At 42.4% G+C, this 24,665-nt stretch overlaps 1 protein-coding gene across 1 annotated transcript in view; it reads right to left on the bottom strand.

Annotated features, from left to right (window-relative positions):
- RAMP1 (receptor activity modifying protein 1) overlaps positions 1-24,665 on the bottom strand; it is a 135,773-nt gene that overhangs the window by 18,323 nt on the left and 92,785 nt on the right. Inside the window, exon 2 of the mRNA XM_077272299.1 lies at positions 258-396. Within this exon, the coding sequence (XP_077128414.1) occupies positions 258-396 (139 nt within the window). The remainder of the gene's footprint in view (positions 1-257; positions 397-24,665) is intronic.

The raw sequence follows: 24,665 nt of genomic DNA on the forward strand, positions 1-24,665 counted from the left end.
TGCGTTTAGAGCGCATTGAGGTTCTATTTCCACAGGAAAGGGTTGCACACGATTAATCAATCATGTTCAGGATTTTCATGGAGCAGATAGTAGAATATTGTCATTTGTTGAACTTATGAGAATTATGTATATCAAAACCTGTGTAATTGCATTAATTTTCATTTCATTGCATTTTCTGTCACAATTTCAAGGGTGCCAACTAGTGATGACAAGTGAGTGTGCTCAGATATAGCGTTTATGTGTTTGAAAAAACTCACTCTTGTGTTGCTTTCCAGTCACACCACAGGTTCATTCCCAAGCTTTCCATGTTTCGTTGGAATTGTTGCAGACAATAATCATTCAGAAGGTTTGCGTAAATCTCCTTGTTACATTGTGCAAAAGCCATCAGTGGAGGGGCTAGAAGATAAAAAGAACAATAATAATAGGTTACATTCATCCTATGCCAAGTATCTACCTGTCGTCTGAAGCAAAAGTACATCAATGACACCTGCTCACACAATAAATGTATCACTTCTATTACCATACGAATTGTATAGACTGACAGATGAGTGACAGATGAATGTACAACAAGAAGCACAGGTAGCAGCTCCACACTTGAGCTTCATTACACTACATTTAACATTTCATGTAATGCTAATGAATGGACGAAAGTTGCCATATTTTTTACATCTGTTAGAGCAAAGTTACATAATTCAGCTTTTTCTAATGTATGGAGTTATAAATTTATGTTATTTTAAATTGACAGCAGATAAAAAATTCACTATTTTATATTCATCTGGTTTGGAGCGATAACTGCTGGTCAAATGATTGACCAAACCATCATTCATCTGAAAGCCATGTATTGTTTGTGGGGCCCATTACACAGCTCATATCAATATATTAGAGCACTTACCAGAATTGACAACTGGGTGTTAACAATTGGGGGGGTGTCCCTTTACATTGACATCGTCCAGTCAGTTCTGCCAGTATCGGACTTTGTGAGGACAACACGTCTTTGGAAAGAGTAATGATAACACCCAGTTGTAATTTCTTTTCATAAATTTCTAGGAATAACAGTGGAGCGGGACAAATAAGCCAAAAGATGCTGTTCCACACAACCACCATGTGCCTTTACTCTGTCCAGCCGCTGCTGTTAACCCCATGAATGCCACTGTTTATTACTGTTCTACGTGCCCATTGGCTCCATTGAAATGCCTGTGAAGGGTTCCGAATCAATCAACATGTTGTATCTACCCAAAAATGGCATCAAGAAAAATGACTGTTCGCTAAGCAAAAAACAAGCCCTCACACAGCTCCATCAGGTCCCAGAAAATGAGGACACAAGCAAAAACGATTTTCAGCACATTTTTTTTCACATCTTAAATGTAAAGAAAAAGTTATACAAGTTTGACATCTCCGTAATTCTACTGATTAATGTTACCAGTTCATTATAATCATACAATGAATGATGTAAAAACTCACCCCAAAAAAATTGCTGAATTTCAACAATTGTTGCATGTTTTTTTTTTACAATTTCACAGCACATGGAATTTTTTTTCCCTGTTTTTTTTTCAGTGCATTAAAATGATCCCATTCAAAACTACAATTTGTCCAGCAAACAAAAACCTTCACACGGCTAAGTGGATTAAAAAATAAGATAAAAAGTTCTGGTTCTTGGAAGAAGGAGAGGAAAAAATGGAAGTGCAAAAATGAAAAATTGGCTGGTTAGGAAGGGGTTGACATTGCAATAGGGATATGTTTTAAAAAAAATTGGGGGGGGAGAAAATCACTGATGAAACACTGATGGGAAAACCCTGTAACTGACCAAATCCTGATGTAAATCTGATCCAAAAACACAGAAGAAAAATCGGATGATGCTCAAGACTATTTCAGTTTGAAATCATTGATTTCTTCCATATAAAAGCAAGTCCAGATGTGCATTATCCGTGTCCTGTGATGCACAGAGTGGCTGCAGGTCTCCTGACCCAAAATCAACCATCTCATTTATGCCTTCGAGGCTATTAAGTTTGACTCAGGAGACCCGCGACTGATCACAGACTGCATTTAACAGACATCTGAATTGGCCCTAACGCCATCTCTACTGCTAAAAAATCTTCCATTCTTGAATTTATGTCCCTATTATTAATAGGTGTCACTAAAATTGCCAAACCCACTATTGAGATCAGTTGTTCATGTCATTTTTCGCGTTGTGTATAATTTAGCAACTTTAGAATAGAACTAAGAATAAGAGTATATTTCACCCTTATATGAAATTGGTTCATGCCATGAATAAACAAAATAACTTAGGAAATGAATATAACATATAACTTTTTATTATAAAGAATAAGATTCAATTTTACTATGTCTAATACAGGTTTTATTTTATAGGCACTTCCTATTGTCATTTTTAAGTTTTGGTATATTTGATATGCTACTGGTATGAGCATTGTATCTTCAACTGTGGCATTGAATAAACAGTATAGCAATTTATGGTTTTCTAAAATGTAACCGGAGGCATGAAAGGATCAAAGACCAAGTAGGCAGATTGGAAACTCAGCTGTGTATCCCATGCAGTGAGCAGAATAACATTAAGGGTGGTAAGCACTGTCTTAGTGACAAGCCTCATGCCTCCTCACACTCTGTTTATAGCGTTCACAACAATTCATTGTGTATTTCCATGGTGACATTGTTTCCATTTTCTTTTTCTCACAATAATCTCTTATTACAACGATCAGCCGCCCGCTAATCGCCTGATGTGCCTTTCAATAAGGATGTCATTACACAGGCCTTTGAGTTTTAAACCTCATAACAGTCACAATAAAATCAGAAAGTGGGTTCTAAAAGTTTAACACTTGTAGAAAATGAAAACATCATTTGTGTTCCTGAATCTTATAATAAAAACTCTTAATGACTTAGCTGATTTTTTTAAATTAAAGGGAACCTAAGTAAATGAAGGTGGCTTCAGAATCCAATGACGATCAACTTGCTTTATTATGATAGTACAAATACGGAAACAGCAGCAACATTTCGACCATTAGTGTAAGTCTGGGTCTTTGACAAAGACCTAGACATACACAAGGGGTCAAAACGTTACTGCTGTTTCTGTATTTGTACTGTCATAATAAAGAAGTTGATGATCATTCGATGCTGAAACGACCTTCATTTACTTGGATTTTGTTTGGGCAAAAGCGATCATCTCACATTTGGCATTCGTGCAATCTACATGGTACTGAAGCTTGATGCTGTCTCAATACCACGATTGTTATTAAACTAAACCTGTCAGAAACACCCCCGAAAAGATTAATATGAATGTGCAGCCTTTTAAAAGATAGGCAAGTCGATCACTTTATGACCCCAAAGTGAAGCTTCAACAGAGAGAAATCTGATTTTGAATTTCAGACAGAAAGAGTATTGGGTTGTGGTGATGCACTTACAGCTCCTCAGCCTTCACTGTATTTCCAAACTAGCAGGACGCACCCTTGGCTGACTGACAGGGAATGTATGTGTACTAGAGCAAATAACCTGTTAATCAGCCAGGGAAAGGTGCTGCTAGTTTGGGAATACAGCGGATGCTGAGGCGCGCTGTAAGTGCATCGTTATACGCCAATGAAATTCCAGACTGAACTGCAAAATGCAATTTCTCGCTGCTGGAGTAGCATTTTGGGTCATAAAGGGATCAAATGGCTCATATCGTCTCATCGTTTGGGGCAGAAGGGGTAAAAGTTCACTTTAAAGAACAACAAAAATGTTCAACCCAGAACTGTAAGCATTTCTTTACCCAGGAAAAAGGTTGTGTGGCTCCCCTATTTCCTACACAGACAAAGAATTTCCTCAATATAAAATGTACCATGACACCCATATGCCGTACTGCTATATGAAGCCAATCTAGATATACAGTGGCTTAAGAAAGGATTCACCCCCCTTGGCTTTCTATCTATTTTGTTACATCACAAACTGTGTTTAAATATTTTTGGAATCCGATTTGTTAGTGATGCATCAGCACTAAATAAACTATGCTGGTGAAGTGAGAAAATAAAGGGATACATTACATTTATAGTATCAAATAACTAAGAATTGGTATGTGCATATGTATTAATACCTTTTGCGATGAAGCCCCTAAAAATTTCTGGTTCCAGCAATTATCTTCATAAGTCACATGGTTAGTGAAAGAAAGTCTACCTGTGTGCAATCTAAGTGTCACATGTATGTCCGTATATTCACACCTGTTTTGAAAGGTCACATAGGCTGCAACACCATTAGGCGAGAGGCAACACTAACCAAACAACACCTTGAAGACCAAGAGATCTCCAAGCAAGTCAATGACAAAGTTGTTGAGAAGCACATGTTAGGGTTAAGTTCTATAAAAATATTTCAATCTCTGATGATCATCTATAGTACCATCAAATCCATTATCATCAAATGGAAAGAACATGGTACTACAACAAGCCTGCAAAGAGAGCGCTGCACACCAAAACTCTCAGCCCAGGCAAAGAGGGCATTAATCAGGCAGCACAGAGACCAAAAGTAACCCTGAAGGATCTGCAGAGTTCCCAAGCAGGGACTGGTGTATCTGTCCATACGACCACACTTAGCTGTACACTCCATACAAGTGGGCTTTATGGAAGAGTAGGCAGAAAAAGCGTTTACTTACAAACAAAAATTGTAAGGTTAATTGTGAGTTCACCAAAAGACATGTGGGAGACTCCCCAAATGCATGGCGGAAGGTGCTGTGGTCAGATGAGACCAAAATTGAACTTTTTGCAACCAAGGTAAATGCTATGTCTGGCGCCAAACCAACACAGCTCATCACCACAATAATACCATCCTCACAGTGAAACATGGTGGTGGCAGATTCATTCTGTGCAGATGTTTTTTGGCAGCAGAGACAGGAAAAATAGTCTGAGTTGATGGGAAGAAGGATGGTGCAAAATACAGGGATATTCTTGAGCAAAACCTGTTTCGGTCTGTCAGTGATTTGAGACTGGGACAGAGGTTCACCTTCCAACAAGATAATAACCCAAAGCATGTTGCTAAAGCAACACTCAAGTGGTTTAAGGGGGAATGTGTAAATGTGTTGGAGTGGCCTAGTCAAAGCCCAGACCTTAATGGAATTGAGAATCTGTGGTTGAACATTTCTGTTCACCAGAGGAAAGCATCTAACTTGAAAGAGCTGGAGTAGTTCTGAGGAATAGGCAAAAAACCCAGTGGCAAGATGTGGAAAGCTCATAGAGACTTATCGAAAAGTCTTGCAGATGTAATTGCCACAAAACGAGGCTCTGAAAGTACTGACTTTAGGGGTGAATAGTTAAGTACACTGAAGTTTTCAGTTATTTTGTCTTGTTGTTTGCTTCACATCTTGTTGTTTGCTTCCGTCTGTCTGTCTGTCTGCAACTTCTGTAACAGAAATCCCACGTCGCTGATTGGTCTCGCCAGCTGCCTGTCATGGCTGCCGCGACCAATCAGCGACGGGCACAGTCCGATTAGTCCCTCCCTACTCCCCTGCAGTCAGTGCCCGGCGCCCGCTCCATACTCCCCTCCGGTCACCGCTCACACAGGGTTAATGCCAGCGGTAATGGACTGCTCCGTTACCGCTGCTATTAACCCTGTGTGTCCCCAACTTTTTACTATTGATGCTGCCTATGCAGCATCAATAGTAAAAAGATGTAATGTTAAAAATAATAAAAACACAAAAAACCTGCTGTTCCCACCTTCCGTCGTCCGACGATGCGCTCGCGCCTGCCGCCATCTGCCGTTCCCAGAGATGCATTGCAAAATTACCCAGAAGACTTAGCGGTCTCGCGAGACCGCTAAGTCATCTGGGTAATTTCGCAATGCATCCTGGGAACAGAAGATGGCGGCAGCCGCGCGCGCATCGCCAGAGCTTCACTGGATCCCAGCGGGTGAATATATAACTATTTTTTATTTTAATTATTTTTTTTAACAGGGATATGGTGCCCACACTGCTAAATACTGCGTGGGCTGTGTTATATACCACGTGGCCGCTATATACTACATGGGCAGTGTTATATACTGTGTGGGCTGTTCTATAGACTACGTGCCCTGTGTTATATACTGCGTGGCCTGTGTTATATGCTATGTCGCTTATACTGCGTGGCTGCTGTATACTGCGTGGGCTGTGTTATATAGATACGTGGGCTGTGTTATATACTGTTTGGGCTGTGTTATATACTGCGTGCCCACTGTTATATACTGCGTGGCCTGTATTAACGGATCGGGTATTCTACAATATGTATGTATGTATGTATGTATATAGCAGCCACATAGTATATAGCACAAGCCACGCAGTGTTTGTCTGCTATATACTACATGGCTCCTATATACTATGTGGCCTGTGCTATATACTATGTGGCTGCTATATACATACATACATATTCTAGCATACCCGATACGTTCGAATCGGGCCTTCTAGTTGATTACGGTATAAACCTAAATGTTCTCAGTTGTAGGCATGTTCCTTACATGAACTGATGCAAACCCTTAAAAAAGCAGTGAAATTCCAGGTTGTAAGGTAGCAAAAGCCAAAATATGCCAAAGGGGTGAATACTTTCACAATTCACTGTACATTGTGTATACACACAGTACCAACATACATTACACACATGCATGTATATCGCATAAACATACATACAAGATACACACATTCAGTACATGTGCTTGCTTACACCTTTGCATTTTTTTATGATTATAATGGCATAATGCCTGAAAGCTTGTGTGATCACAAAATGTTGAACTTAATATGAAAAGTGTGGAGTAGATTGCTTCCACTGCAGATTCATTAGAGATGGGGATGCTATTGAGGGTGTGCGGGATGGTTTCATTAGGTACAAACTTGAGAAAGAAAATGTTATGTTTAATATACTTTTTCTTTTTTAAATGCTAAATCTTTAGAACCAACAGGTATTATGAAACCTCCAAATTCAACAGAAGTATTCATATTCACATAAAGTGTACACCACTAGGAGATAACATGTATAACCTAACAAAAAGGGAGGCAAGAAGAAAAAGAAAGTGAATATAAATTAAAATATAGCTTTTATTATTTTATTTTTATTAAAACCATTTATTGTCCACTGTGTATTTTATTTTTGTTTCACTAAAATTACCCCATATAACCCTGACCTACAGATACTACAGTCCAGTATTGTTTGTCTGTGAAAGGGAGAAAATATGAATTTGGCGGCCCACCCCCATATCTGTTTGTTATACAGTCACTAAATTCTACAGTCCTATCCCAGGTTATATTACTACCCTGTGGTGGGGGAGAAGATATATACAAGCAGAACAAATTGCTGAACTCGCATATTTAATAGCATATCTCTGGACCTCAAAGACATTAGATAAATAAATGAATAAATTGATATTATTTGCCTTCATATTTCCTGTAAACCAGGCTTCTTTAATTTTAAAGTATTTGATATTGCATTTTGTACGTCCTTTGCAGAAGTTATAAAAAGTGTTAGTGTAGTTTTTTTTTATTAACCCCTAATAATTTTCTCAAAATATAAACTGACCTTATAAATAATTATTAACTGTATGGCATCTAATTCTAAGGAAGCTTAGGTGTCAAGAGTTCATATTGCAAAAGCTCACCATATGCCTCTTCTCCATGTAGCCATTAATTAGGCTAAGTGAGATGCCATATGCTAGGGGTATATTCAAAATCAGAATTTCCGCTCTACTCAAGCTGGCAGACATTCCTATCTTCAGTGGCGTGCATCTTAAAGAAGCACTCCAATCTATATTTTTTCATTAAATGTGTGAATATAATGTAGTATGAGTATATTAATGAACTCCTCTTCCGCCGCTCTCTTCAGGATCCAGCACTGTTCTTCTCCTCTTCTCAGTAACGTTACCGCTCTGAAGACTATCTGGCTCTCGTGGCCCAGAAGTGGATTTTAAAGAGTAAGCCAATGGAGCTTCGGAACGAGGCCCCATAGGCTTTCATTGTAAAAGAGACATCCGGCTCACACATAGATTGTAGAGTTAGCCGGAGAGACGTAATCGTGGTAATGTCACTGAGAAGAGGAGAAGACCAGCACTGGACACCAGAGAGAATGGCGGTAGCTGAATGTATTAATACACTCACACTACACTATTACATGATATGTACACACATTTAATAAAAAAGAAGAGATGGTAGAGCTTCTTTAATCAGTTGTAGATCCACATAATTTACAATGTGGCTTCTGCTATTGTTGTGAAGTGTGCGTGTCACCATGTGTTTCAATAGCGCATGCATTGTGAGCATTGACATTCTTTAATCTATCCCTCAATTGACCTCTCTAATAGACGCACTTGTCCCAAAGCGCGTTTTGCCGGTAAAAACCCTGCTCCACATTCCTTTCACTCTTCTGTAGGTTATAAAATGCTAAAGCAAACTGAATTATTTTCTGTATAAATGTAGAATCCCCCTGGGCACATATGATAATGTTAGTGCATTTTACTATAAAATGAGGTTGTGATATTTTTTTTATTTCCGGAATGCATTACTATTACAGAGCCTAAGGTCACATTAGTCATGGCCCAGTCATGTGTGGAAATTGTAGGTTCAGCTTTTCTTTTTTTGTGCTGGTCAGGTTAATTAAATTTTCATAGATGTACTAGACAATACATATGAAAAAATAGTGTAATATCAAAGGTGTTGCAATTTCCATATAAACTGTGACCGCTAAGAAATCTATAGATTTTCCATAACTTATCTATTGGCCAATTGATTTCTGTATAATAGAAACTATTAAAGTAGCTGATTACTGTTCAATAAATGTCATGGAGAGCAATTCATAGCCTTCTATTCTCCTGTTCAAGAAAAAAAAAAGCAATTCCATATACAGTGTAAGAAAATAATGGTGCTTCCCAAGAATCTGTTTAGTCGCTAAACCTTTAGCAATTTCCTGAACTGCCAATATTGTTAATAGGTTTTGCATACATTGCCCTTTAAAAAAGTCCCTAAAACACCAAGGTATTTTGTCTGCATCATTCAGTCATATCCATAGGTCTATATTTATATACACTTTCTATGTACCAGATATGTTGCATGTTCCATTAGTGTCCTTATTTAATCCATATTCCCTACATACAAGATAATGGAATCTGATCAAATTTGCAACATCTCATTTTTATCCCAATCTCTACATGCAAATAATGGTAAGAAAAATGGGATTTAGGTGTATGCGCCAAAGGGGCCATTGACTATAATGGCGCAGATAGAATCAACATATAATCTTACTGGAAGCAGACACTTTGGACGTAAGCTCCAAAGGAACCACTGAATGTGGGACAAAGTGCAGTGTGAAAGCACCCTCATCGGCTGTAAGCTTCCCAAACTGGGGGCAGCATAAAGTTGTAGCAGATCTTAATTAAAGTTTCCTTGCAATAGTTTTCAGAACATTATTGAATACAGAGCTGGCGATGTCAAAATAACTCCTAAAAGTTTTTCATAAGGCCCCATTCATACATCCAGTTTTTGCATACATGTGCTATCCATTTTATTGAATGACAGCACATGTGCCCCTTTTTTCTTCAGTCTAGCCCTCTCTTTCCTCCGATAAACCCTCAGCATCCAAGTAAAGGAATGGGTCAGAGACTAAGGTAATAGGACACCTAAGTGATGTACCTTAGGGGTGAGGCTCAACTGGGAGTAAATATCCAGCATTTGGCAGATGCCTTAATGGAAACTAAACAGACCCCATTATCAATAAAAGGATATGGAAACATATGATTGTACTTAAAATTGCTCATTTTGCCTTTCTGCCCAGTTAATGTCATGTCGGACGCTGTTCAGACCAGGTCGTCCAACAGACAACGGTAGTTCCGCTTTTGACCACTATTTGCTCGTTGGTGTCGGCTAGATTTTGTCTAGCTGTTCTGGGGTTAATTTACCTGATCCTCGGATTGGAAGCTGGGCCATGCCCATTGCCTTTAAATAGCTCTCCTGATCATTGGGTGTCGCCGATTATAGCTTCTGTCTTGTGCGTTGTTATCTCGGTCTGGTGAGGAGAACTGGTGGTTGGAGATTCGTTGCTGGTGGTGTATTTTCCTTTGTCTTATTTACTCCTTCCTATATTTGTATTTATTTTGCCCTGCACATTTATAGTGTATTCCTGAGTGACTGCGGCGTGGTGTATATTTTCCTTTATCCTTGTCTGTGCTTACTGTGGGTATTGGGGAATAACATCTTCACTGGGTGGTGGGCGGAGGTTTCAGCCTAGGGCTGAGCTCAGGAGACAGGGTGAGGGTCGAGGCCTGGACATGTACACCTTCAGCGTAAACTTCAAGTAGAGGGTCAGTCAGGATTTCCCTAGTCTGAGGGAAATTGCAGGGGCCCGGGTTATTAGCTCTCGCTCACCTAGTCTCTCCCTGACAGTTAATTCTTCTCTTTTCCATTAGGTCTTTGACATCATGTGATTAATAACTGATGAGCTGAATCCTTCTTAGTCAGGCCCATATATATTTGTATCTCATGAACCTACAACTCCCAGTATGTAATTAACAATGGTAAAGAGATGTTGGGAGTTGTTATTATCAGTCATTATCAGACTGTGGACCATACAGGAACCAGAGTACATTAACATAAAGAAAGAATATAACATTTCTCAGCATCAAGATTGTTAATATGAGGCATACAGGTAGGACTAGTGTAACATTTCTATTACCTGTATGCCCATATTAATAGGTCATATACGTCCCGGGTGTGACAAATTCCCTTTAACCCACTGCTGCCTAGGGATAGTCTAGGGAAAGCAAACTATTCAGGACACAAGTGGTCCTTAGGCAGCTCGTCCCACTACTCCATGCCTGAATATAGCTCCCTAGTAGCTTGTCTCTAGTTTCTGTTTGTACATGTGTTTGTTCTGTCTCTCTTGTTATTGACCCGGCTTGTTTACCACTTACCCTGATTTCTCTGCTCTTGACCTCAGCAACATATATTGAACCTGTGCTGTCTGACCATGTCTCTGTCTTCATCTCCCTATACCTCGTACCTGTGCATCTGACCCATCCGATCAACTGCTGCAGTCCCGAGGACTGCCCTGGAGTAGTACCTGGTGACTACCTGCAGCAAAGCCTATCCTCACCATCAGAGGCTCTAGTGAATACCAGTTAGTCACTTAGTTATGCCCCTCCAAAGTAAGCTCGGCCCATTGGGCAGTGGGTCCACACCCATCAGCGTTACACCAAGCAACAGAAAGTGTGTGTGAAAGATTTCATGCTGAACAGGAATGATTCGTTGTTCAAAGATTTCTACAAAAAATATATATATATTAAAAAAATAAAAATAAAACCCAATTTCAAAAACTATTTTATAGTAAAAAATATAAGCGTTTTATTTAAAAAAAAAATCCCTTCAAAGGTGCCCAACGCCTTTAAAACAGATCTGTCAAAAATTGGCTTAAATTTCTCTCCAGAGATGACAATGACTGAAATAAAGTGTTAAGTGACAATTATAGTTACAATTATTAAAAAAAATCACCCTGTAACATTAAGTATCTTATTTTACAGTTTAATTAGAGATACTATTAAGTCTTTGAAATTTGCAGCGAGAGATAACTCAAAGGGCGTGAAAACTTGTCATCTGAAACAGACTATCTTGTAATCAACTCTGCATTTTAATTATCATATTAGAACGATCATTTTTGCCTAAGGATCTTTCCAGGAAAGATTGGTGTGACATGTTGATGTATGTGTTGATGACAGATACTGGAAATGTTGCACATTTAGACATTACTTTCCCACACATTAGACTTGATCAGTGATAACAGAATAAACAAGGAATGTAATGTTCCTATAGAATCTTGAGCTTAACCAGGAAGAGAGCTGGTTTGCGTCTTCTTGTGCTCTGAGGTTTAGTGACCGTTTATTTGATAATGATTTTGTCTCAAAGTTTTTTGGGGTCAGGTTACAATTGTGTCGTTGAGTGGTATATGAAGTCAATATATGCATCATACTCTACAGGAGAGTCACTACTTTCGTCATACAAACCATAAGAGACTTCTGAGTCACAAAAGGAGGAAATAATAGCAACTATCTCCAAAGCAGGCAAAGTAAGCGGATAAATGGATATAATAGGGAATTAATGAGACTCACGGGGAACTGTGCTGAAAGATTGGAAGAGTTAAACATGAGGTCAGAGTATTCCAATGTCGTAGCGAAAAATGGTAAAATCCATAAAGACCTCTCCGGAAAAGGGACGTATCCTCACATTAAACATATGGGATTAATTATAACTGAGGAAGTGAGCAACCAGTTATGACTGGGGAAATGAGAAAGAGCTGACGCTTCAACCTCCAATGAAGTAGGACATCCTGCCATGAACATGTAATTACAAACAAGGGATCTCTGAGAACCAATCAACAAAGCTCGGATTGGTTTACTCAAAGACAGAGAAGTACACTTCTGAGGTAAGAGTTTTCTCTGTTCAAAAGATTTCTCAGAAGCTCTGAAGCCAGTGGTCAGTGATGAATATTGGGGTTTGCATCCATCCGATATGTATAGGAAACATATTTTTGGTGTCGTAGTGAAGGGATAAACATAACCAATTAACTCAAATCACCGTAAGGTCATTTTAACACCTACAGCTTAATATTATTCAGATGGATGATACTATCAAAGTATTATTACACATAATGTAATTTATGGACATCTGTGGTTTGATTTCTTTGCCTGTGTGGATTGGAAGGGTTGTTACCAATATCTGGTGAGAAATGTCAATAGCACCTTAGAAATATATTTACTTACAAAATTGGTAATATGTTCAATACATATATACATATTGTGAGGCAGTGACCGGTGTTATATGTGAGGGTCACTGTATGTCTTCCCCAAGGACGCGCATAGAGGCACATTGAGGCTGCGGGAGTGCTTTGCAGTCACAGGCATAGCTGTGATTGCAATGTAAAATAAAAGTAAGTGTTGGTCTTGGGCAAGCTATTTGTCCAAGGCAGATTTAAGAAAACCTGCTCTGGGCTTTTATTTTTTAAATGGACTACAGGATGGTAGTGGGGCAGTCCATTTCAAAAAACCCTGAAGCAGAGGGTTGGGTTGGTTTTGCAAGCATGCAAAGCAGAAGGCTGTGCAGAGCTCCATCTGTGTGAGGCAACACAGGGCCAAGCAGAGCCAAAAGGCCTGGCACCCTCAGCGTACACGGTGGTGCAGTCGCCCACGGCAACAGGTCTCGGTGTAATAACTATAGGGGATAACTCAGGAGACTCTTTGCGTGGAACAAGACAACTACAGGACACAGTTTTATAAGTGGTAAAGTCTATATTATCACATGGTGATTCAAACAGGTGCAGAGAGAAACTCAAGTCCACAACACTTGGTGCAATTAATGAACGCAGCTTAGCAGTCTATAGGAAACTTCAGAGGAAAATGCAATCAAGCAGAAAGTCTATGAAGCACAGTTATTCTTCAGGATACTTGACACGAATAAATCCTTGTCTTAGACCAGGCACAGATAGATATTGTAACAAAACATTCCGGGATCGCCTTTGCTGGGGTCAAAGGTCACGTGGTTTGTGCATTGAACTCTGAGGCGACAGCAGGTTTTCAAGTTGACTGACCTCAGGTCAGGTTTATTAAAGTGAAAGCAAATACAGAAAACAAAACATAAAAATAAATCCTAGCCTGTCCGGCGCTAACTAAACAAATACGTTGCTATCTAACAACTGGGGGGGCTTCTCCCTCCCAGCTAACATTACACAGATCATGAGCACAGCTCTCACTCACGTTTGTCTCACACAGACAGGCATTCTGTGTGCCCCAGGCTGACTCTGAAAACCCCCAGCTGGTCATCCTTTATTCCTACACTTATTAACCCCTGAGTATCCTGAAAATACTGAGCGGACTAATTCACATAGGACAAGTACCTGGGCGAGATATACCTGCCCCCGACTACCAGACCGACATGACTCTTACATATCCTCCCCCCCTGCTCAGACCACTCAGGTCGAGCAAGAATACTCTCGAAACAGTGTACTCGGGACAGGGCATCAGCGTTCCCCATCTGCACCCCGGGGCGGTGCTCCACCGTGAAAGAGTAAGCCTGCAGGGCAAGGAACCACCGGGTTACCAGACTATTACGGTCCTTGTGGAGGTGCATCCACTTGAGAGGGGCATGGTCCGTGACCAGCCTAAACTTCCTACCTGCCAGGTAATATTTGAGGGAGTCGAGAGCCCATTTGATGGCTAGGCACTCTTTTTCAACCACGGCATACCTCTGCTCATGTACATTCAGTTTCCGACTGAGATAGAGGACCGGGTGTTCGACTCCGTCCCTTACCTGGGAAAGTACAGCTCCGACACCAGTATCAGAAGCATCAGTTTGCACCACAAACTCGCTGCTGAAATCAGGAGTCACTAGTACGGGCTGAGAGCACAAAGCCTGTTTCAGACTGTGGAAGGCCTCGTCAGCCGCTGAGGTCCATTTTACCATGACGGAATCCCTCCCTTTGGTAAGATCCGTCAAGGGGGTAGCCATGGCCGCAAAGTTGGGTATGAACCGGCGATAATAGCCGGCAATGCCCAGGAAAACTTGAACTTGTTTCTTGTTCACTGGTTGCGGCCAGCCCTGAATTGCCTGTATTTTGTCGATCTGGGGTTTAACCACTCCTCTGCCAATCATGTAGCCCAAGTATCGGGCTTCTTCAAGGCCGATGTGACATTTCTTGGGATTCGCCGTTAAGCCTGCGTCTTTCAGGTCATCAATCAGCGCCTGTACCTTCCGGAGGTGAGTTTCCCAGTCCATGCTGTAAATTATGATGTCGTCTAGGTAGGCAGAAGCGTACTGCCTGTGGGGCCTCAAGACTTGATCCATCAATCTCTGGAACGTTGCTGGGGCTCCGTGAAGTCCAAACGGCATGTAGATATACTGGAACAGCCCTTCCGGTGTAGCAAATGCCGTCTTCTCTCTGGCCGCCTCGGCCAGAGGGATCTGCCAGTACCCCTTTGTTAGGTCCAGGGTCGTAATGTATCGGGCTTTACCAAGCCGGTCGATCAACTCATCGACCCGGGGCATAGGGTACGCATCAAATTTAGAAACTGCATTCAGTTTCCTAAAGTCATTGCAAAACCGTATAGAGCCATCCGGCTTAGGTATCAACACGATTGGACTGGACCAGGCGCTGTGCGACTCTTCAATGACTCCTAAGTCCAACATTGCCTTCACCTCCCGGGAGACTGCTTCACGGCGTGCTTCCGGAATCCGGTATGGCTTCACATGAACTGTGACACCAGGCTCTGTGACAATCTCATGTTTCACTAGCCTAGTCTGGCCAGGTTTTTCTGAGAAAAACTGTTGGTTCTGTAACAAAAACTGCTTAACCTCAGATTTTTGTCGTTCAGAGAGAGTCTCGGCAATCTGCACCTCCGGTACGGTCGGTGAGCAAACCGGACAGGGCAGATCCGCTGTTAGGGCAGCGCGGTCTTTCCAGGGTTTTATCAGATTCACATGATAAATCTGTTCTGGTTTTCTCTTACCAGGCTGGTGCACTTTATAGTTCACTTCACCAACTCGTTCCACGACCTCAAAGGGGCCCTGCCATTTCGCCAGAAATTTACTATCCACCGTAGGAATTAGGATCAACACCCTATCCCCGGGTGCAAACGTACGGACCTTGGCGCCTCTATCATAACTTTGCCTCTGGGCTCCCTGGGCCTGTAACATATGTTCCCTAACAAGGGGCATGACAGCAGCAATACGGTCCTGCATTTGCGTTACATGGTCTATCACCGTTTTAAAGGGAGTGACTTGACCTTCCCAGGTTTCTTTTGCGACGTCCAACAGTCCACGGGGACGACGGGCGTATAATAGCTCGAAAGGCGAGAATCCTGTGGAAGACTGGGGAACTTCCCTAATGGCAAACAGCAAATAGGGTAACAAGTAATCCCAGTTCTTCCCATCTTTGTCTATCGCCTTCCGGAGCATCTGTTTTAAGGTTTTATTGAACCGCTCAACCAGGCCATCTGTTTGAGGGTGATAGACAGACGTACGCAACTGGTCTATTTGCAAGAGTCTGCAGAGCTCCTTCATCACCCTTGAAATAAAGGGAGTCCCCTGGTCGGTGAGTATCTGTTTTGGAATTCCCACTCGACTAAACACTTGTACCAACTCTTTGGCGATCGTTTTGGTTGCAGTGTTACGCAAAGGGATGGCTTCTGGGTAACGAGTGGCATAGTCCATGATGACGAGGATATGTTGGTGCCCACGTGCAGACCGGGGAAGGGGCCCAACCAGATCCATCCCAATTCTCTCAAAAGGGACTCCAATGATAGGGACGGGTACCAAAGGGCTACAGAACCGAGGTTCAGGTGCCGAGATTTGGCACTCTGGACAGGACTCACAATAGTTACGCACATCATTGTGTATTCCAGGCCACACAAAACAATGCAATATCCTTTCTGTGGTTTTTTGTACCCCCATATGTCCCCCCATTATATGTCCGTGGGCCAGGTCCAGTACCTTCCGCCGATAAGGTTTGGGTACCACTAACTGTTGCACAGTGTCTTCCCCTTTTTTTTCTACCTGGTAGAGTAAATCATTTTCAAGAACCATGTACGGGTACGCTAGCCTAGTGTCAGGTTCCACGGGTACGCTATCTATCACTTTTACATTTTTCCTAGCCTAAGTCAGGGTAGGATCTTTCATTTGTTCGCTGTGGAAGTCATCCAACTGAACTCCCAAATCTGGCAGGCAGGGTGCTGGATGGCCGTCTGCCTCCGCCCCTCGCTGAGTTTCCTCAGTTTCTTCAGTTTCCTCCGTTTCCCCCGCCATAACAGAGAAGGGGTACTGAGGGTTGGGTTCAATAACCTCCCCAGCAACATCTTCCTGTGGGGTCTCGTCTAGGAACTCGGGACCTCCAGATAGCATGGGGGAAGGTTCACAGCTACCGTGAAGGAGCAACTGATTCTCCCATAACTGCCAGAAATGGGGAAAATCCCTACCCAGGATTATATCATGTAACAATGCGGGAACGAGTCCCACTTTGTGTTGCACAGACCCATAGGGAGTGGAAATCGGTATGACCGCTGTTAGGTACGAGCAGGTGTCACCATGCACACACGTTACAGAGAATTTGTCAGACGAACCAGACGGAAGTGCCACCAGACTAGCTTTCACCAGAGTCACCACACTTCCAGAGTCTAGTAACGCCACAACACTTTTCCCATCAACAGATAATTCACACAGGTGTTTTGCTATATCATTTTGACCCGCATTCACATTCACCAGCCGTGTAACCAAAGACATGCGTTTCTTAGAGTCTATAACATCGCACTGCATGGGTTCAGTGGTAACAGGACAGTTCGCAGAAACATGGCCCTTCTCACGGCAACGGAAACACCTAACAGGCCCCCTACTGAGACTACCGTCCCATACTCTCGGTCTCGGAGTGCGAGCAGTCCCGGGTTCCTCCCCCACAGTTTTTGGCGATTTTCCTTCACCCGTAGCCGCTGGAACAGTCTTACCGGTTCCACGAGGAGAAGGCACAGACCGGGTGCTAGCGGTTTCGTCGGGAAGTCCTTCTGCCACGGAATAACGCTCGACCAACTCCACAAGTTGATCCGCTGTCGTGGGATTTCCTTGGCTTACCCACCTTTTCGGCGCTGGAGGTAGCACTCTCAGATACTTGTCCAGGACAACCCACTGAATTATTTCTGGGGTTGTCAGTACCTTGGGTTGCAGCCATTTCTTTGTCAAGTAGATCAGGTCGAACATCTGAGACCGCGGCGGTTTATCTGGCTGGTATGTCCACTGGTGTACCCTCTGCGCACGGACAGCCGTCGTCACACCTAGCCGGGCCAGGATCTCAACTTTCAGCTTCTCAAAGTCCTGAGTGACTTCCGGGTCTAAGTCATGGTAAGCTTTTTGGGCCTCGCCGGAGAGAAACGGAGCAATCAAATCGGCCCATCGTGCCTTCGGCCACTTCTCCCTCAACGCCGTCCGCTCAAACGTTGTCAGGTACGCCTCGACGTCATCTTCTGCGGTCAACTTTTGCCAGTATCGACTCACATGGATCCTTCTGGACTCTGCTTCTGGGTCCACCTCAGGCATGCTCACCAGGCGCTGCGCCACCTGTTGGAGAAGGTGGCGGTCTGCAGCCGTCATGTCCACTAACTCCTTCAGCTGTGCGGCCATCAAGGGATTAGCTTCATGCTGTGCGGCAGTGGCCTGCTGCTGTACGGCAGTGGACTGTACTAGGGCTTTCACCACATCTTCCATACTGTCGCCTGTGCCACGCGATGCCCGCATTCTCCACCACAATGTAACAAAACACTCCGGGATCGCCTTTGCTGGGGTCAAAGGTCACGTGGTTTGTGCATTGAACTCTGAGGCGACAGCAGGTTTCCAAGTTGACTGACCTCAGGTCAGGTTTATTAAAGTGAAAGCAAATACAGAAAACAAAACATAAAAATAAATCCTAGCCTGTCCGGCGCTAACTAAACAAATACGTTGCTATCTAACAACTGGGGGGCTTCTCCCTCCCAGCTAACATTACACAGATCATGAGCACAGCTCTCACTCACGTTTGTCTCACACAGACAGGCATTCTGTGTGCCCCAGGCTGACTCTGAAAACCCCCAGCTGGTCATCCTTTATTCCTACACTTATTAACCCCTGAGTATCCTGAAAATACTGAGCGGCCTAATTCACATAGGACAAGTACCTGGGCGAGATATACCTGCCCCCGACTACCAGACCGACATGACTCTTACAATATGCTTATTAGGCAAATCATATCTTAGCTCAACCAGGGAGGCCTGGTTAATAGTCTCAGGTTATTGCAAATCAGAAACAGCTTACATGTCCAGCAAATGCAGATAGAAGTAAACATGAACAGCAGATGAAGGAGGATTACTGGAAACTTGTGTATGCAGCAGGAACTCAGAGCTGAGTAGCAGGATCACCACACAGGTTCACAGGAGCAGGTGTATAGCCAGGGAGTAATCAGAGGTCAGGAGCTGGATGCAAGGCAGAATACTCTAGCACAGACTGAAGGCTGGGGTGGAGTTTTATAGCAGGAAGACACAGTGCACATGAGACCAAAGACGCCATCTTGAAAAAGGGCAGTAATGCACAAAAGGTAAAAAATGTTCAGAGTCCTGACACTCGGATGTGGACTGTTTTGTTTCCCGGCTGCGATCCAGTGTATATCGTATGCTGTGTATTTCTGTGAGTTGGACATTAAAACACGTTTTGCTTTGAACTTTGCTGGACACTGCACAGTGTGGATACCGCTGCACTGCAAACAAATATCGTATTTTTCGAACTATAAGACACAATGGACCATAAGATTCACCTCAAGTTTAAAGAAGGAAAATAGAAAAAAAATAATTTTTAACTTGTCATCAAGATCAGGCATGTCAGTTGTCACAGGTACGTCTTACAGTATGAATGTAGCTTACTAGCGGTCGTCAGCCGTGGAGTGGGGTTACAGGAGTCAGGAGCAGGGTCAATGGGCCCACTTCCACCTCCAAAACATATGTTCATTATAATAAGTTAGTGTATAGCAAAGGGCCCTTATATTGTTTTTGCACAGGGGCCTCTCCCGCCTGTGCCCGCCAGTGCGCATCCATTATAATCTGTGGTAGGTGCCCACTGTGCTCCATATGTCTCTAATTGTAAACGGATTCACACAAATACACTTGATGTGGAGTCCATCAGAAAAAAATATTACAGCATTTCTGTAATCTTATGAAGGTTGAAAATGTTAAATTCGAACTTAATTACTTCAAGCGAGAATATCTCTGTAAGACCTTATTCACTCGTCCATTTCATATCTGAAAAACAAACTTATTTTCAGTGTGCTGGACCCATATTTAGTCTGTGTGGCAGTTTTTAGTATCTTCTGTAAACTACTACTAAGTGAATAACTGACAGCATTCAGATGACATACTGATAGAATCCGAGAGCAAGCCGCATTTTTAATGATACCAATTCACTTGATCAGCAAATCAGATCAAAATAAAACATGAATATATTCATTGAAATTAATGTGTCTGTCTCCTCTCCTTTGAAAAAAAAAACATCTCATGTATGACCTTTATATTTCTAATCTTTACCAAGGGGGCGGTGCTCACGGTATTGTGTGGGAGCGTGTCTTTAGGCAGCTCTGCATTATTACCCTGTGATAGACATCTCTCGGTAAAGAAAACAAAAATCAGCATTAACTAAAAAGTCCCATAACCCTGGCACTGTATTTTGGATTTTATAGAAATCTAACAGTGGCAAAGTCGGTAGCAGCGAGAATAAGATAGCAGCAAAAACTGCCCACTTTTGGCCAGGCGAGAGGTTCTACTTAAATTGATTTTTACAAATTATACTTCTACGAAAAAGCTATTTTATTTTTGCATTCTTTATGGAACGTCTCATAAAAAAAATCAATAAAAATTAAACCACAAACAAATATTTTATAATTAGATAATGGCCTTGAAGACAAAATATTCATCACCCTAACCAGGGAGGTTCACAGCTACCATTAAAAAAAAAATCATTTTTTAGGGACAGTAATATAAACTTCAGTGTATACAAATGACCTTGTGCGTCACGGCCCGTAGCCGCAGCCACAGCCTGAGCATGCCTGCAATGTATAGAACTTGTGGTTATTTTAAGATGGCACAGCCATCAAATATAAGAAGTCTGAGGAAGTCTCAAAAGTTGCCCTTTGCTCCATCTGTCAGAGGTGACAGGATACATACTATAAAACTCAGGTTAACTTTGACCAGCGGAGCTCAGTTTCCAATAGATAATCCAGGAATTGCGTAATATACAAGTGTTACTGTGCTCATTATGTTTAGATTATATCATGTTATATGAATGGTTGTGGGAAACAAATCAGTAATGCTGTGTATATAGCACCAGACAAGTTTACATTCCAATAATACAATTATTTAGGCACTTTGCCTACCTCATAGGAGGCACGCTGAATTCTGCTAGGCAAAAGCTTATTATTCCACCAGCGCCTCCCACAACACTACTTACTGTTTAGAATCATTAACAGTCTTGTGTGATCAACAGATTTTGTCTAATTTCCAGTCCTACAGCAGCAAAGGCATAGTTATGTAAAATCCCAATTAGAAGGGCCCATATCTGCCTGTAATGGACGCTGATCGTCAATATAGCATGTTGACTGTGGCTTGTAAGGCTGGGTCACACCACTAACTTTTTCTCATCTGAGAAAATCTGTCCGATTATACATCCCAAAGTTTGATCAGAGTGTCAGCTTGGTGTAATCCGATTCTTTCGGATAAGTAGTAGATGGAGAAAAAAAATTCTCCATCTTCTCCATTATGTCAGACCATGAAAATCAGACAGCACTCAAATGTCATCTGAGTACCATTGGATGTTTTCCACAGACTCATTAAGTTGCATGGCTGAGTGCTATCCAAGTATGGGATCTACATAAGACATGCTAAGACCTTGACTGTCTCAGGAAAAAAATAGACATGTGTATGGCCCCATAGAATAACAATGGTCCAAGTGTGATCCAATGTTTTGTTGGACTGCACATGGACAAAAAATTGGGTCATGTGCACAAGCCCTTTGTTGTGAAATATGTGTATATATATATACACTCACTGGCCACTTTATTAGGTACACCTGTCCAACTTCTTGTTAACACTTAATTTCTAATCAGCCAATCACATGGCGGCAACTCAGTGCATTTAGGCATGTAGACATGGTCAAGACAATCTCCTGCAGTTCAAACCGAGCATCAGTATGGGGAAGAAAGGTGATTTGAGTGCCTTTGAACGTGGCATGGTTGTTGGTGCCAGAAGGGCTGGTCTGAGTATTTCAGAAACTGCTGATCTACTGGGATTTTCACGCACAACCATCTCTAGGGTTTACAGAGAATGGTCCGAAAAAGAAAAAAAATCCAGTGAGCGGCAGTTCTGTGGGCGGAAATGCCTTGTTGATGCCAGAGGTCAGAGGAGAATGGGCAGACTGGTTCGAGCTGATAGAAAGGCAACAGTGACTCCAATCGCCACCCGTTACAACCAAGGTAGGCCTAAGAGCATCTCTGAACGCACAGTGCGTCGAACTTTGAGGCAGATGGGCTACAGCAGCAGAAGACCACACCGGGTACCACTCCTTTCAGCTAAGAACAGGAAACTGAGGCTACAATTTGTACAAGCTCATCGAAATTGGACAGTAGAAGATTGAAAAACGTTGCTTGGTCTGATGAGTCTCGATTTCTGCTGCGACATTCGGATGGTAGGGTCAGAATTTGGCGTAAACAACATGAAAGCATGGATCCATCCTGCCTTGTATGGAGCATCTTTGGGATGTGCAGCCGACAAATCTGCGGCAACTGTGTGATGCCATCATGTCAATATGGACCAAAATCTCTGAGGAATGCTTCCAGCACCTTGTTGAATCTATGCCACGAAGAATTGAGGCAGTTCTGAAGGCAAAAGGGGGTCCAACCCGTTACTAGCATGGTGTACCTAATAAAGTGGTCGGTGAGTGTGTATATATATATATATATATATATATATATATATGTATATATATATATATATATGGGTCTAGGGTTATATGTGTGACTAGTGATAACGTAACAGCTGTCCTGAAGGCAAGTCGCACCTAGGTGTTAGGCCATGTGCACACGTTCAGGATTGTTAGCGTTTTTTTCGCGTTTTTTCGCTATAAAAACGTGATAAAAACGCGAAAAAAAACGCTTACATAAGCCTCCTATTATTTACAGGGTATTCCGCATTTTTGGTGCAAATGTTGCGATTTTTTCCGCGAAAAAATCGCATAGCGGAAAAAAAAGCAACATGTTCATTAAAAATGCGGAATTGCAGGGATTCCGCACACCTAGGGGTCCATTGATCTGCTTACTTCCCGCACGGGGCTGTGCACACCATGCGGGAAGTAAGCAGATTATATGCGGTTGGTACCCAGGGTGGAGGAGAGGAGACTCTCCTCCACGGACTGGGCACCATATAAGTGGTCAAAAAATAAGAAATAAAATAATAAACAGTCCTATACTCACCCTCGATGTCTTGCCGCCTCCTCGCACGCTGCCGTTCGGTTTCTGTACCTGGTGTGCGCTGAAGGACCTCGCCGAATGACGTCACTGTCCTGTGATTGGTCGTGAGCGGTCATGTGACCGCTCACGTGACCGTGACGTCACGGGAGGTCCTGTGCGCACAGACCAGCTATACGGAACGGACGCCGGTGAGATGTCTGGGTGAGTATAAGCATTTTTTTATTTTTTTTATTATTTTTAAACATTCTATCTTTTACTATAGATGCTGCATAGGCAGCATCTATAGTAAAAAGTTGGTCACACTTGTCAAACGCTATGTTTGACAAGTGTGACCAACCTGTCAGTCAGTTTTCCAAGCGATGCTACAGATCGCAGGGAAAACTTTAGCATTCTGCAAGCTAATTACGCTTGCAGAATGCTAAAAAAACGCGAAAAAAACGGAAAAAAAACGCAAAAAAAAAAATGCGGATTTCTTGCAGAAAATTTCCGGTTTTCTTCAGGAATTTTCTGCAAGAAATCCGCAACGTGTGCACATACCCTTAATAGGTACTTCCTTGGGATTAGTAGACATTGTGTCTCCCTATCTCACCAGGAGGTCTAGCTAAGGCCAAGAACAAAGGAACACTTGACACCTCGGAGGTCTTGGAGGGGAGATGCTAAATTGTGGCCTGAGGTAATATATCCCTGAGAACCTCTCCACAAGAGAAAATAATATATATTCATTAGTAGAGCGGCCGTGCCCAATCAAACAGGCAGCAGTTATGATATTGGCCTGAGGGGGCCGGTCTAGAAACCTGACCTCAGACCAAAGATATAAATTTAGGCTGCAGACAGAGAATTGTGTTCACATGATGGGGGCAGCCTGAGAAGCTGATGCGTTCCAATCTACACTCGTCCTACCCCAGGAAGCAGAAGCAGCTACCAGTTAGATGATTTTCTGTAAGTTTTCTCCTGTTTATTTTGATACTGTTTTGCATAAGTTGTATGTCTTTTTATTATCATATTTTTATACCTTTTCTTATTGTAAGCACTGACCCTTTTGTTATTAAAGTATAAACTTTAACAAGTTGAACCTTGAATGTTCTAAAAGAATCCATAGCCTTAAGGTGTGTGAGCCTTATGAGTGATAGACATATTTTTATTAGTATTATTTCTGGGACTCATCGCCCATGTATTCGATGAGTGGTGGCAGCGCGTATGAGCAGGTGTGTGGCCTGGGTCGGTGTGTGATTTATGCTCCCATTACAGCATAGGACAGAGGTTGAATGCTGGACTGAGAGAGGGGAGATAGATTAACCCTTGCAGGCACAACCCCAAGTCACGTGTGAGAGCAGGCACGTGATGAAAAGTGACACCACGGAGCAGGGATCCGTGACAGTTGGTGGCGAGCGGTGGGATAGAATTATTTCTATTAGAGCATTAGTGCATGGTTTAAGCAATTATTCCCTGTACTAAAGAATTGGTATCCTTGCGAGGAGTGCACCAGTTCTTCAAGGTTCAACTCAGTGCTTACTTAGACATACTTGCAAACAGTTTCCCTTCCCCGTTTTTCTTTTCTTTTATTTGGCAAAGGCTGTTCATCGATATGGCAGCCCAGTACAAGAAGCAGAGCAAAGAGGCTCTGACTGACCTCTGTGAGCAGAGAGGAATAGAGACAGTCGACAGATCCAAGGAGCTGCT

The sequence above is a fragment of the Ranitomeya variabilis genome, chromosome 7 (assembly GCF_051348905.1).
Source record: "Ranitomeya variabilis isolate aRanVar5 chromosome 7, aRanVar5.hap1, whole genome shotgun sequence".
Classification (NCBI taxonomy): domain Eukaryota; kingdom Metazoa; phylum Chordata; class Amphibia; order Anura; family Dendrobatidae; genus Ranitomeya; species Ranitomeya variabilis.